A 13,424-nucleotide genomic window follows, 5' to 3' on the forward strand; every position below is an offset into this window, starting at 1 on the left:
AAAAGATTTGGAAACAATAGTCTAGAGACTCCACAGTAGACTATTGACAATCGTGCTTAGTGCAATATTTAATCTTAATCACCATCCACATCCACATCGTCGGGGCAACAGTGGAGAGGGTTGAGAGCTTCCTCTGTGTCCGCATCATTGAGGACTTAACATGGTCCTCTCACACCAGCACAGTCGTGAAGAAGGCACGGCAGCGCCTCTTCCTCCTCAGGAAGCCGAAACGATTTCTTATGGCCCCTCAGATCCTCAGGAACTTTTACAGATGCTCCATCGAGAGCATCCTGATTGGTTTATTCACTGTCTGATATGGCAGCTGCACCGCCCTCAACCGGATGGCCCCACAGAGGGTGGTGCGGACTACCCAGAGCATCACTGGGTGTCGAGATCCCAGCCATCCAGGACGTACATGCCAGGCCTGAAAAATTACTAAAGACTCCAGCCACCCAAGACCTGGACTATTCTCCATGCTCCCATGCGGCAGGCATTAACGGTGCATCAAGGCTCAGACCAAAAACCCTTAAACAGCTTCTATTCCCTGGCCATAAGACTGTTAAATGGCTAACAACCAACATTACTGTTCTCCCTCTCCCACATACTATCCACACGGACTCTATGCCCATCCACAGGTCTCTATCCACTCTGACACACACACCTTCACTGTCGCTCTTACTCACGCACACACACATAATACACACACTCACAAACACCCTCACGCACACTCTCATCACTATTACTGCTGTTTATATGTATATATTACCATTTAGTGTATTACCATAAGTATTTATATATTCCTGCTATCAGTCACTTTTCGGCCCTGTTTACATGTACAGTGCCTTCAGAAAGTATTCATACCCCTTGACTTATTCCACATTTTATGTCACAGCCTGAATACACACAATACCCCATAATGACAGTGAAAACATGTTTGGAAATGTATTGGAAATGAAATACACTAATATCTCATTTCCATAAGTATTCTCACCCCTTTTCTATGACACTCCAAATTGAGCTCAGGTACATCCAATTTCCTTTGATCATCCTGGAAATGTCACTACATCTTGATTGGAGTCCACCTGTGCCTAATTCAATTGTTTGGACATGATTTACAAAAACATACCTGTCTATATACAGTGCCTTCGGAAAGTATTCATACCACACGACTTTTCCCACATTTTGCTACTTTACAGCCTTATTTTTAAATGGATTAAATAAATAAAAATCCTTAGCAATTTACACACAATACCCCATAATGACGAAGTGAAAACAGGTTTTTAGAAATCTTTGCAAATATATTAAACAGAAAAAACATACAATTTTTACATAAGTATTCAGACCTTTTGCTATAAGACTCGAAAATGAGCTCAGGTGCATCCTGTTTCTATTGATCATCCTTGAGATGTTTCTACAACTTTATTGAAGTCCACTTGTGGTAAATTAAATTGACTGGACATGATTTGGAAAGGCACACACCTGTCTATATAAGGTCCCACAGTTGACAGTGCATTTCAGAGCAAAAACCAAGCCATGAGGTCGAAGGTATTGTCTGTATAGCTCCGAGAAAGGTTTGTGTCAAGGCACAGATCTGGGGAAAGCTAATAAACCTTCATCATTCTTAAATGGAAGAAGTTTGGATCCAGCAAGACTCTTCCTAGAGCTGGAAGCCCGGCCAAACTGAGCAATCGGGGGAGAAGGGCCTTGGTCAGGGAGGTGACCAAGAACCCAATGGTCACTCTGACAGAGCTCGAGAGTTGCTCTGTGGAGATGGGGGAACCTTCCAGAAGGACAACCATCTGTGCAGCACTCCACCAATCAGGCCTTTATGGTAGAGTGGCCAGACGGAAGCAACTCATTAAAAGGCACATGACAGTCCACTTGGAGTTTTTCAAAAGGCACCTAAAGACTCTCAGACCATGATAAACCTGGCACCAGTGTTTTTCAGAGGCAGAGACTGGGAGACTGGGAGACTAGTCAGGATCGAGGGAAAGATGAACGGAGCAAAGTACAGAGAGATCCTTGATGAAAACCTGCTCCAGAGCACTCAGGACCTCAGACTGGGGCGAAGGTTCACTTTCCAACAGGACAACGACCCTAAGCACACATCAAAGTCAACGCAGGAGTGGCTTCGGGAAAAGTCTCTGAATGTCCTTGAGTGGCCCAGCCAGAGCCCGGACTTGAACCCAATCAAACATCTCTGGAGAGACCTGAAAATAGCTGTACAGCAACGCTCCCAATCCAACCTGACAGAACTTGAGAGGATCTGCAGAGAAGAATGTGAGAAACTCCCCAAATACAGGTGTGCCAAGTTTCGAGCATCATACCCAAGAAGACTCAATGCTGTAATCACTGTCAAAGGTGCTTCAACAAAGAGTAAAAGGTCTGAATACTTATGTACCAATACCAATTTTAGTAAATTGGAAAAAATGTCTAAACCTGTTCTTTCTTTGTCATTATGGAGTTGTGTTTGTAGATTGAGGAGGGGGAAAAAAACAATTGAATCATTTTTAGTATAAGGCTGTAACGTAACAAAATGTGAAAGTCAAGGGGTCTGAATACTTTCCGAAAGCACTTTTAGGTCCCACAGTTGACAGTCTGTCAGAGCAGACACTATACCAGGAAGTCCAACGAACTGTCCGAGATATACATCTGGGGGAGGCTATAAAACCATTTCAAGAGTGTTGAAAGTTTCCAAGAGAACATGTGGTCTCCATCATTAGGAAATGGAAAAAATGTGGAACTCCCCAGACTCTGCTTAGAGCTGGCCACCCGACCAAACTGAGCAACTGGGCAAGAAGGACCTTGGTCAATGACCACTCGGACAGAACTACAGAGTTCCCTGGCTGAGATGGGGGGGGGGGAAACCCACCAGATGTGCTACAGTCTCTATAGCACTTCACCAATCTGGGCTTTATTAGGAGAGTGGCCAGACGGAAGCCACTCCTGACAAAAAGGCACATGACAGCACGCCAGGAGTATGCAAAAAGGCACGTGTAAGCATAAAACAAAAGATTCTGTGGTAAATGCAAAGCACAGTGTCTTAGAGGTTAATTAACAAAGCTTGATGAAAATCTGCAAGGAAGAATGGGAGAAAATCCACAAATCCAGATGTGCAAAGCTGATATAGATACAGACATACCCAAGATGAGTCAAAGCTGTTATATATACAGACATACCCAAGATGAGTCAAAGCTGATATAGATACAGACATACCCAAGATGAGTCAAAGCTGATATAGATACAGACATACCCAAGATGAGTCAAAGCTGATATAGATACAGACATACCCAAGATGAGTCAAAGCTGATATAGATACAGACATACTCAAGATGAGTCAAAGCTGATATAGATACAGACATACCCAAGATGAGTCAAAGCTGATATAGATACAGACATACCCAAGATGAGTCAAAGCTGATATAGATACAGACATACCCAAGATGAGTCAAAGCTGATATAGATACAGACATACCCAAGATGAGTCAAAGCTGATATAGATACAGACATACCCAAGATGAGTCAAAGCTGTAATCGACCCCCAAAGGTGGTCTTCCAAAGTATTGACTCAAGGGTTGTGAATACTTATGTAAATTAGATATTTCTGTATTTAGTCATCAATGTATGTCATCAATGTATGTCCTATCAGTCACTTTTTTAAATATATAAACCTACCTCAACCACTCCAGAAGCCCTGCACATTGAATAACCTGTATATACTGGCATTCTCATGTTTCTTCACCCCGTACCATACTTTTTGTGAGTGTTTATTGTGAATCCATGTTCTATTATTACTACGGTCACTGCATTGTTGGGAAAGAGCTCTCAGTGTAAAAATGTCACAGTACTGTTTTACACCTGCTGCATCCTGTGCACATGGCAAATTAACCGTGAAACGTGCACTCTGTACTTTGGTATACACTGACACGTGTGAACTCTGTGCAACTGATCATTCAGTGTCGGTTCTTTCCTAGCCTGATTGTTCAAACTTTGACCTACGTGGAAGCTGCTCTCCGGGTAAGAGCACCGACATTATGAATTCATGGATGAAAAAGGTTGTAATGTAATGTGTCCCCCCCTTTTTTCCTTTCTTCCTTCCTTCCTCTCTCTCTCCCAGATATCTCCCCCCTGTGCCATAATCTGTTTGGTCTGTATGATGAGAGCAGGACTCTGTGGTACGCTCCCAACCACCTCTTCAAGATCACGGACGAGACCTGCATCAAGCTGCACTACCGCATGAGGTACTTAGACGGGCCTACTGCAGTGTGTGCGGGTTCGCGTGCGTTTTGAGAGTGTGTGTGCGTTTGCTTGCTTCCGTGTGTGTGTGTGTGTGTGTGTGTGTGTGTGTGTCATCACATTATCATAGTCATCAATATCTTATTATCATAGTCATTGTGATGAATCATGAATATCTCACTGATGTCTTTCATCAGACGATCAATACACCCCCCCCGTTGCGTGTGAGTTACTCATTTACTCATCCGCCACTCTGTTTCCAACAACACCTGCTGTTGTTGCCACTCTGCACTCTCGATATCGCCTGTGACGGCAGTGTAAACTAGTCAACGTGACTGTTATTCACCCGTCATTCACTGACTGATTCAGTGTAACAAGAAAGTTGTCATGCAGGTTGGTTGTATGGCACATTGAAACCATGCTGCGCAGAGTAGAACAGCAATTTCTGAGCTGGTAAAGTAGTCCACATCAGATAAGATTAGAGTAGGATGTGATTAAGTAGGATTTCCTTGTGAACTTCTTTTACAATTCACGTGAAACATTCATACAAGGCAGGACAAAATCCAATTACTTAAAGTATCAAGTAAGTGTGTTTGTTTTCTGCACTTGAGGATAATGTGATAGGAGATATTCAGTTGTCATGGATATGATCCAAGAAAAACGTTTAACTCCGAGAGGAAGGAGAGTACATGTGGTGTCACGCACACTTCCTCTTTCTGCTCTCTTTCACTAGACAACACATTTTGCACCGGGAGCCGCATTTGGTCTTCACCGAGGTCTGGAGAGCCACTCTGAACACTGGTTATATTTCCTTGCTATCACAATTTGCTAAAAGTAGTGCTCTATCCATCGTTTTTGAAATGTTCGCTGCACTGTCTAGTGATTATTAGCAGGCAGTCAACACCCCCGGGGTGTAAGTTTGACACCCCTGCAATAGAGGGCGAGGAGGAGGGTGAATGTGGTGAGAGCCTAATAACATTGACCCAGTGCTGAGTTGAATTTGCATCATACAGCCAGGGTACACTTAGTCAACAAACAGGTTATGGCCAACGGGGAAAAAAGGCAAACCCAAACACTCTTCAGCCCATCTTAAATGGAGCAGGGGAGAATCAGATGCTCGACTGAGGGACCGGAAAATAGCCAAAACATTCCTTATCCCAGAATACTTCAACTGGTGACTATCCGGGAGAATGAAGAAAAAGGAGCACTCCATTTCTGCGTAAATCGGATAGATTTATTGACGGGACAAACAAACAAGAGTCTTACGTTTCGGCACAAATCTCCTTCATCAGAGTCTTGAGTAGGAGAAATGTGTGAGGCACCATATACCCTCGCAGGGGAGTGTCCCGCTCAAATAATGTTCATCAAACGTGTCGATAATGTCAGTAGTAGTAGTAGCAACTAGACCGGTTATTCAAACAGTATGATCATCATTCAAGTTTCCTACACATACATTCCACTTGAATAACAAAAGACAGAGAAATAATGTAAGAAAAACACATTTTCCAAAAAGATGCGAACGAGGGCTGTTCATTCCAGACCCTTTTGGCTCGACGCAAAGTGCCTCACTGTAACAATTTCCTCGTAATATTGCCCCGTCTGGAGGAAAGAGAAACGTTCTCAATTCCCCAGAATGCCAAGGTTGAGGCTGAGCCATGATTGGCCTTCAGGTAGTGCCGCACGATTGCATATTCAATATTTTTTGGTGAGGATAGCCGTTTTGTGTTCAGCTATTCTTAATTTGAGCGCCCGTTTCGTCTGACCGACGTAAACAAGCCCACATGGGCATTTTAGCATTAAACAACATTTGCTGTACTAAACTCAGCAAAAAAAGAAACGTCCCTTTTTCAGGACCCTGTCTTTCAAAGATAATTCGTAAAAATCCAAATAACTTCACAGATCTTCATTTTAAACACTGTTTTCTATGCTTGTTCAATGAACCATAAACAATTAATGAACATGCATTTGTGGAACGGTCATTAAACACTAACAGCTTACAGACGGTAGGCAATTAAGGTCACAGTTATGAAAACATAGGACACTAAAGAGGCTTTTCTACTGACTCTGAAATCCTTAGGCATGCTGCAAGGAGGCATGAGGACTGCAGATGTGGCCAGGGCAATAAATTGCAATGTCCGTACTGTGAGACGCCTAAGACAGCGCTACAGGGAGACAGGGTGGACAGCTGATCGTCCTCGCAGTGGTAGACCACGTGTAACAACACCTGCACAGGACTGAGGGCTTGTAGGCCTGTTGTAAGGGAGGTCCTCTCCATACATCACTGGCAACAACGTTGCCTATGGGCACAAACCCACTGTCGCTGGACCAGATAGGACTGGCAAAAAGTGCTCTTCACTGACGAGACATGGTTTTGTCTCACCAGGGGTGATGGTCGGATTCTCATTTATCGTCGAAGGAATGAGCGAGGCCTGTACTCTGGAGCGGGATCGATTTGGAGGTGGAGGGTCCGTCATGGTCTGGGGTGGTGTGTCACAGCATCATCGGACTGAGCTTGTTGTCATTGCAGGCAATCTCAACGCTGTGCATTACAGGGAAGACATCCTCCTCCCTCATGTGGCACCCTTCCTGCAGGCTCATCCTGACATGACCCTCCAACATGACAATGCCACCAGCCATACTGCTCGTTCTGTGTGTGATTTCCTGCACAACAGGAATGTCAGTGTTCTGCCATGGCCAGCAAAGAGCCCGGATCTTAATCCCATTGAGCACGTCTGGGACCTGTTGGATCGGTGGGTGAGGTCTAGGGTCATATCCCCCAGAAATGTCCGGGAACTTGCAGGTGGCTTGGTGGAAGAGTGGGGTAACATCTCACAGCAATAACTTTTTTTGAGTTTACAATTTCTTAAGTATTTTACCTTGTATTCTTTACCTGAGGGTGAGCGATCGAATACTTTTGTGTCACTTGAATTAGAAGAATGAGTACAATGACCACAGTGGTAGAAACCATTGGCGGGGACCTGGGAGCCAGGAAGAGGGTGCAGGATCCGGGAGCACACTGTGCACGACGTGGTCTCTGATATTGCGACCCCTCCTCAACAGAGCATGTGAGCAGAGTTGAGCGGTTGGAAAAGACACGCTATGTTATCGACCCACCTCGTTACTTTCTTTTAGCATGTGCACATAGTAATTACACCATTATACTTTTGGTGACTTTTCAGGTTCCACAATGATTCTTCAGGTGTGGACAGTACATCATCGCACTCCCTCTCTTGCTCTTGGTCCTCCTCTTTGTAAGCCACCTTGATTTAGCACCTGTGTGTGTTATCAGTTTCTTGATGAAAATATTTAGCCAACTCCATGACAGTTTCTAAAGGAAGGGGCTATTAGCGGCACACAAGTAGACTTCAAATGCATGCTGGGACGGGAGCGCTACATGAGCGAAATTGGTGCGGGCAAGAAGGCTGACACTCCAACCTTTGGGAATCTCGCTCCACGCTCCAGTCAAATTGGTCACGCTCCAGCTCCTCGCTCCGCTCCAGCTCCTCGCTCCGCTCCAGTTCCGCTACAGCCCCTCGCTTTGCTCCAGCTCCAGCTCCTCGCTCCGCTCCAGCTCCACTCCACTCTTCTCTCACACTCTACTCCTAAACCAGTTCAGGAGAGGCTTCAGACGCAAAGTCTTTGAGCGAGGGGACACTCTGGAGAATGTGCCAGTGTTTGAGGATCATGCTTTTTTATCTGCCCTTGTATTCAGTGGAAAAACAAAGGGGGGGGCCCTCTATCAGTCTGTCGCTCTCGCTAATGAGACATGTTGACGAGACTGTCACTGTAGCCGTGTCCGAGGAACCTCTCATTATTTTAGCTTTAGTCTCAATCATTTGATTTGCTGCAGCTTCCACTTTGTTAGGAATATTGCATTTTTGGAGGTTTAAGATGATTAGTGTCACACATTAGGGGCGTGTTCCTAGATTATGGCCAACCTTTGTACACAAATACAAACAAATCTGCATACTTAACGTCAATGCACACACACACACACGAGAGAGAGTCACATCAAATCTAATTGTATTTGTCACATGCGCTGAATACACCAGGTGTAGTAGAGTTTACCGTGAAATGCTTCCTTATGAGACTTTACCAACGATGCAGTTTTTTAAATTTTTTATATATCCCAAGAGGAATAAAATAGACAGGGTACATACAGGGAGTACCAGTACCAGATCAATGTGGACGAGTACAAGGTATTTGAGGTAGACATGTACATCTAGGTATGGAGAAAGCGACTAGGCATCAGGGTAGATAATAATAAGAGTACAATAAAGAACATAGTAGCAGCACCATATGATGAGTGTGAAAGTGTGTGTGTGTAGTGTGTGTGTGTGTAAGTGAGTGGGTATAGTCTTGTGAGTGTACATAGAGTCAGTGCAAGATAAGGTCAACGCACCTCTCACTCTTTTTGTCCTCTCTCTCTCTCTCTCTCTCTCTCTCTCCATCTCTCTCTCTCTCTCTCTCATCTCATCCACCAGGTTTTACTTCACTAACTGGCATGGGACCAGTGAGAGTGAGTCTCCAGTGTGGAGACATTGTATCAGTAAACTGAGAGGAGGACTCAGCCCACAGAAGATCCCAGAGGGTACACCCTTACTGGACTCTGCCTCCCTCGACTACTTGTTCTTCCAGGTACGTGTGTGTGTGTCTATGAGAGGGTATGCACACTGTACATGTATGATTCACTACTCTTCCTAATTTCATTGGAACATTAGTCACCATTCAACGATTTGTATACACATGTCCCTTCTTGTATGGTTATGTATGAGAATATTGTGTGTGTGTGTGTGTGTGTTTCCAGGGCCAGAATGATTTCCAGAAGGGTCTGGCTGTGGTGCGTAGCCAGCAGAGTGAGGCGGAGCAGCATGAGATAGAGAATGAGTGTCTGGGCATGGCTGTACTGGCCATCACTCACTACGCTATGACCAAAGAAATACCTCTCTCTACTGCTTCCAATGAGATCAGGTATAGATGACACACTCACACACAGACAATGCTCCCTACATTTTTTTTTTTAGGAAGTGAGCAAATTTCAGATCTGCCTAGGGCAAACATGAATGTTGTGTAAATTTTCTGCAACTTCCAGGGTGCATCTACTGTGAACACTGAGGCCATACCCGCTTTAAGTTACAGTTGTCGTGGTCAAGTAGGCTACTGTGGCTATTTGGCCTACCGTCAAAAACAAAAGAGAAAATGGATCCCGTAACATTTTAACATGGAAATAGCTGTTCTATCATTCAGTCTACAGTAGCAGCCAATGTGTGGTGTTCAATGTAGGCCTACATTCCATGAGACTTTTGAAGAAACACATGCAGGGCTTAACATTAACCTGTTTAACCACTTGTCCTTCAGACAAGGTGGTGACAAAAAATGTTGTCTTTGATGCAAAAATAATCAACCAAATACATTATTATTCCCATACCATTATTACAAGGAATCAGACAAATTATGACATCCTCTGCCTGTTGGCTACTTAGCTTATTCAAGCGTCTCTCAAAATACAACACTGCCCCTTTAAGATGAAAAAAAAGCTCTCAAGCTTTCAAAGATGTCTAGAAATGTACACATTTTGTTCTCTTGTAGGAAGCAATCACTCCCCCAGTAGTTACCACACATTATTTATAAATGGGCTAATAACTCACTAACTAGCAGCTACATGCAGCTCATGCTCTGATCTCAAAACAATGTTCTATTTGCATATAGGCCTACTGCAGCTTTGCTTGGTTATGGCACACCGGTCTGTGTAGCATACGGGCTATGGCATTGATTGATTCAATCACAATTCCCACAGTAAAGGGAAATGTTGATAGTGTTAATTAACTAAGGGGGAAAACTCTAGTTGAGTCAAGTTCAAACTTGTGCTTCTATGTGAGGGCTGATATTTCTTCTGCGCGGCAGTCCCGGGGGAGCTTAGTTTAGAGGGAACATTGCACACAGATATACTGTATAATCTGTACACACGTACCTGTTAACAAATGGAAAGGGAAGACAATGTCCCTAATTCCTACACTGACTCCATCTACCCTCCTCTATTTACCAATCCCTTTCTCCTCCTGCTCTCTCCAGCTACAAACGTTTTATCCCGGAGAACCTGAACCGGAGCATTAAACAGCGCAACATCCTCACCCGGCTCCGCATCAACAACGTCTTCAAGAACTTCCTGAATGAGTTCAACAGTCGCACCATGCAGGACAGCAACATCACGCTGTACGACCTGAAGATCAAGTACCTGTCCACCCTGGAAGGCCTCACCCGGGGCCTTGGGAGGGAGGTGTTGGAGCCCAGGGCCCTGGTACTTACCCAGGAGGGAGAGACAAACGGGGGGCTGAGCCATGGACCTGAGCCCTCCCTGGCCATAGAGGTCCAGGTTACTGGGACCACAGGGATCTCCTACAGGAGGAAGCCCCCTAATGTGAGTGGGAAGGTTAAAGGTGTTAGTGTGAGATTTCTGGTTGAGATATGTTAGAATGTCTAACATTAGACTTTTGGTTGAGATATATCTGGAGAGGGAGTGTTTTTGGAAGGTATTATAAAGTATCTGAATGTATTTTGAAACTAATCTATGAGAAATCTTATGACAATGCATTTTTGCTTTTATTGGCAATAGAATACCCTGATGCTGAAAGAGAAGACAAAGTCCAAGAAGAACAAGCTTGAGGGCAAACAGAAGAAGGACAAGAAGAGCGACGCCAGCGACGACTGGGTGACGTTCTGTGACTTTCACGAGATCACACACATCGTTATCAAAGAGTCCTCTGTCACCATCTTCAGACAGGATAACAAGAAGATGGTAAGATAAGTGCACGCACACACACACACACACACACACGCACGCACGCGCGCACGCACACACACGCACACACACACGCACGCACGGGCACACACGCGCACACACGCGCACACACGCGCACACTCCCAATACTGCTTGAGCTGAGATTATGCCGGTTAAGCAGTGACAGTAGCATATTTAGTGTTTAATTAATTAATTGGTCTCAGGTTGTCTCTTCTGTACTGTCTCTGCTCCAGCCAGCTAGTTCAAATGTCACCGGGCCTAACAACCAGCCAACCTAGCCCAGGAACAAATCATCTGATTAGTAGTCTGTGTTTAGATGAGATTAGATTGCCATTAGACATTCCTCTGTTAAGAATAGAGCTATGTACAGGAGAAGTCTTGTACAGTTGCTGAGTGTGTGTACAGTACTTACAGTGTTGCTCTAATTCTGTGGGACTGAAATGATCGCTGTGACTGCATGCCATGACTTATAAGTGTGCCACTTGTTGCATCAGACCAAGCTAACTGAACCTCGAAAAAACAAGCTCCTTGAAGATGTGCAGTCTAGAGAACTAAGGAAAGGAGATGAGAAAAGGAATCTACAAAAAAGGAAGCTAGTGGAGTGTTTTGGAACACAGACTAAGGTGTCAGCTAATGGGGAGCAGGTTGGTATTTATTGGGATGAATCTTAGCAGATTATTGCAAGTGTAGAGAAACGCTTGTGCTTCTAGTTCCGACAGTGCAGCAATATCTAACATGTAATCTAACAATTCCACATCTACCTAATACACACAAATCTAAGTAAAGGAATGGCATAAGAATATATACATAAAAATATATGGATGAGCAATGACAGAGCGGCATAGGCAAGATGCAATAGATGGTATAAAATACAGTATATACATATGAGATGAGTAACGGAAGATATGTAAACATTATTAAAGTGACTAGTGATCCATTTATTAAAGTGGCCAATGATGTCAAGTCTGTATGTAGGCAGTAGCCTCTCTGTGTTAGTGATGGCTGTTTAGCAGTCTGATTTCCTTGAGATAGAATATGTTTTTCCGTCTCTCGTTCCCTGCTTTGATGCACCTGTACTGACCTCGCCTTCTGGATAGTAGCGGGGTGAACAGGCAGTGGCTCGGGTGGTTGTTGTCCTTGATGATCTTTTTGGCCTTCCCGTGACATCGGGTGCTGTAGGTGTCCTGGAGGGCAGGTAGTTTTACCCCAGTGATGCATTGTGCAGACCGCACCACCCTCTGGAGAGCCTTGCCATTTGATTTATTGGGATGAATCTTGTCCTGGAGGCAGCTCTGCAGAGTGGTCACTAGCTGGCCTAGCCACAAAGTAATCAAATCTGATTTTAAAGCTAACCTTAACTACCCTGCTAACTTTACGCCCAACCTTAAATGAAGACCAAAAAGCTCATTCTTATTAGCATACATTTTTTTACGATATAGCCAATTTTAAATTTTCTGTGGGAACCGCTGAGCTAGGCCTCCAGGACACGATTCATCCCAATAAATGTCAACCTGCTAACGGGGATCCAAATAATGACGAATGAATCAAATATTGAATGTAATGATTTATGAGGTATTTGTTACTATTGTTTAACTCGATTGTCCTCTAGGAGGTGCAGCTGGAGTTTAGAGGCGAGGCGCTGGCGTTCGCTGCTCTGGTGGACGGGTATTTCCGTCTGACGGTAGATGCCCATCACTACCTGTGTACAGAGGTGGCTCCTTCTTCTGTGGTGCAGAACCTACAGAACTGCTGTCATGGACCTATCTGGTCAGTAGTCACACACACTCACTCTCTCTTTTGTTCTGTCTGGCTTTTGTTCTCTCTCCCCATTTCCATCTTTATATCCCCCCTCATCTCTCTATTCTCCTAACCTCTCTTCTCGTCCTTCTACCTTTCTCTATCTGTTTCATTTGTCTTAATCTACCGTCGAGTTTCGGGGGTTTGACTGTTGTCTCCTGCAGTACGGAGTATGCCATCCAGAAGCTTCGTCAGGAGGGCAACGAGGAGGGAACCTACGTCCTGCGCTGGTCCTGTACTGACTACCGTAACATCATCATGACCGTGGTCTGCAAAGAGGTAACACATGCTTACCTGGCATGGGAGACACCTTGATTATGAAAGAGGCGCGAGACCATTGCACTCTGGCCATGCTGATCCCTGTGAATTCCCCCAAATGTGGGTATCTTGACTGCATCATTTCCGGTAATAGGAAAGTGCCTCCACACTCTACGCTGGAATTAGGTTGGCAGGTAGCCTAGCGGTTAGAGCGCTGGCCCAGTAATCGAAAGGTCGCTAGTTGGAATCGCGGAGCTGACAAGGTGACAAGTCTGTCAATGTGCCCTTGCGCAAGGCACTTAACCCTAATTGTTCCACGGTTGCATTGGTATGG

General features: G+C 44.6%; 1 protein-coding gene and 1 pseudogene across 2 annotated transcripts in view; both read left to right on the forward strand.

The window, feature by feature from the left end:
* Positions 1-13,424, forward strand: part of LOC112250666 (tyrosine-protein kinase JAK1-like) — a 57,676-nt gene that overhangs the window by 17,066 nt on the left and 27,186 nt on the right. For both annotated transcript variants that reach the window (XM_042321300.1, XM_042321306.1), the window contains exons 3-9: positions 4,118-4,241; positions 8,721-8,874; positions 9,044-9,207; positions 10,309-10,654; positions 10,850-11,032; positions 12,645-12,802; positions 12,997-13,111. In XM_042321300.1, coding sequence (XP_042177234.1) covers positions 4,118-4,241; positions 8,721-8,874; positions 9,044-9,207; positions 10,309-10,654; positions 10,850-11,032; positions 12,645-12,802; positions 12,997-13,111 — 1,244 coding nt within the window. The remainder of the gene's footprint in view (positions 1-4,117; positions 4,242-8,720; positions 8,875-9,043; positions 9,208-10,308; positions 10,655-10,849; positions 11,033-12,644; positions 12,803-12,996; positions 13,112-13,424) is intronic.
* Positions 13,119-13,255, forward strand: LOC112261754 (annotated as a pseudogene).

This window comes from Oncorhynchus tshawytscha, linkage group LG01, assembly GCF_018296145.1.
Source record: "Oncorhynchus tshawytscha isolate Ot180627B linkage group LG01, Otsh_v2.0, whole genome shotgun sequence".
NCBI lineage: Eukaryota > Metazoa > Chordata > Actinopteri > Salmoniformes > Salmonidae > Oncorhynchus > Oncorhynchus tshawytscha.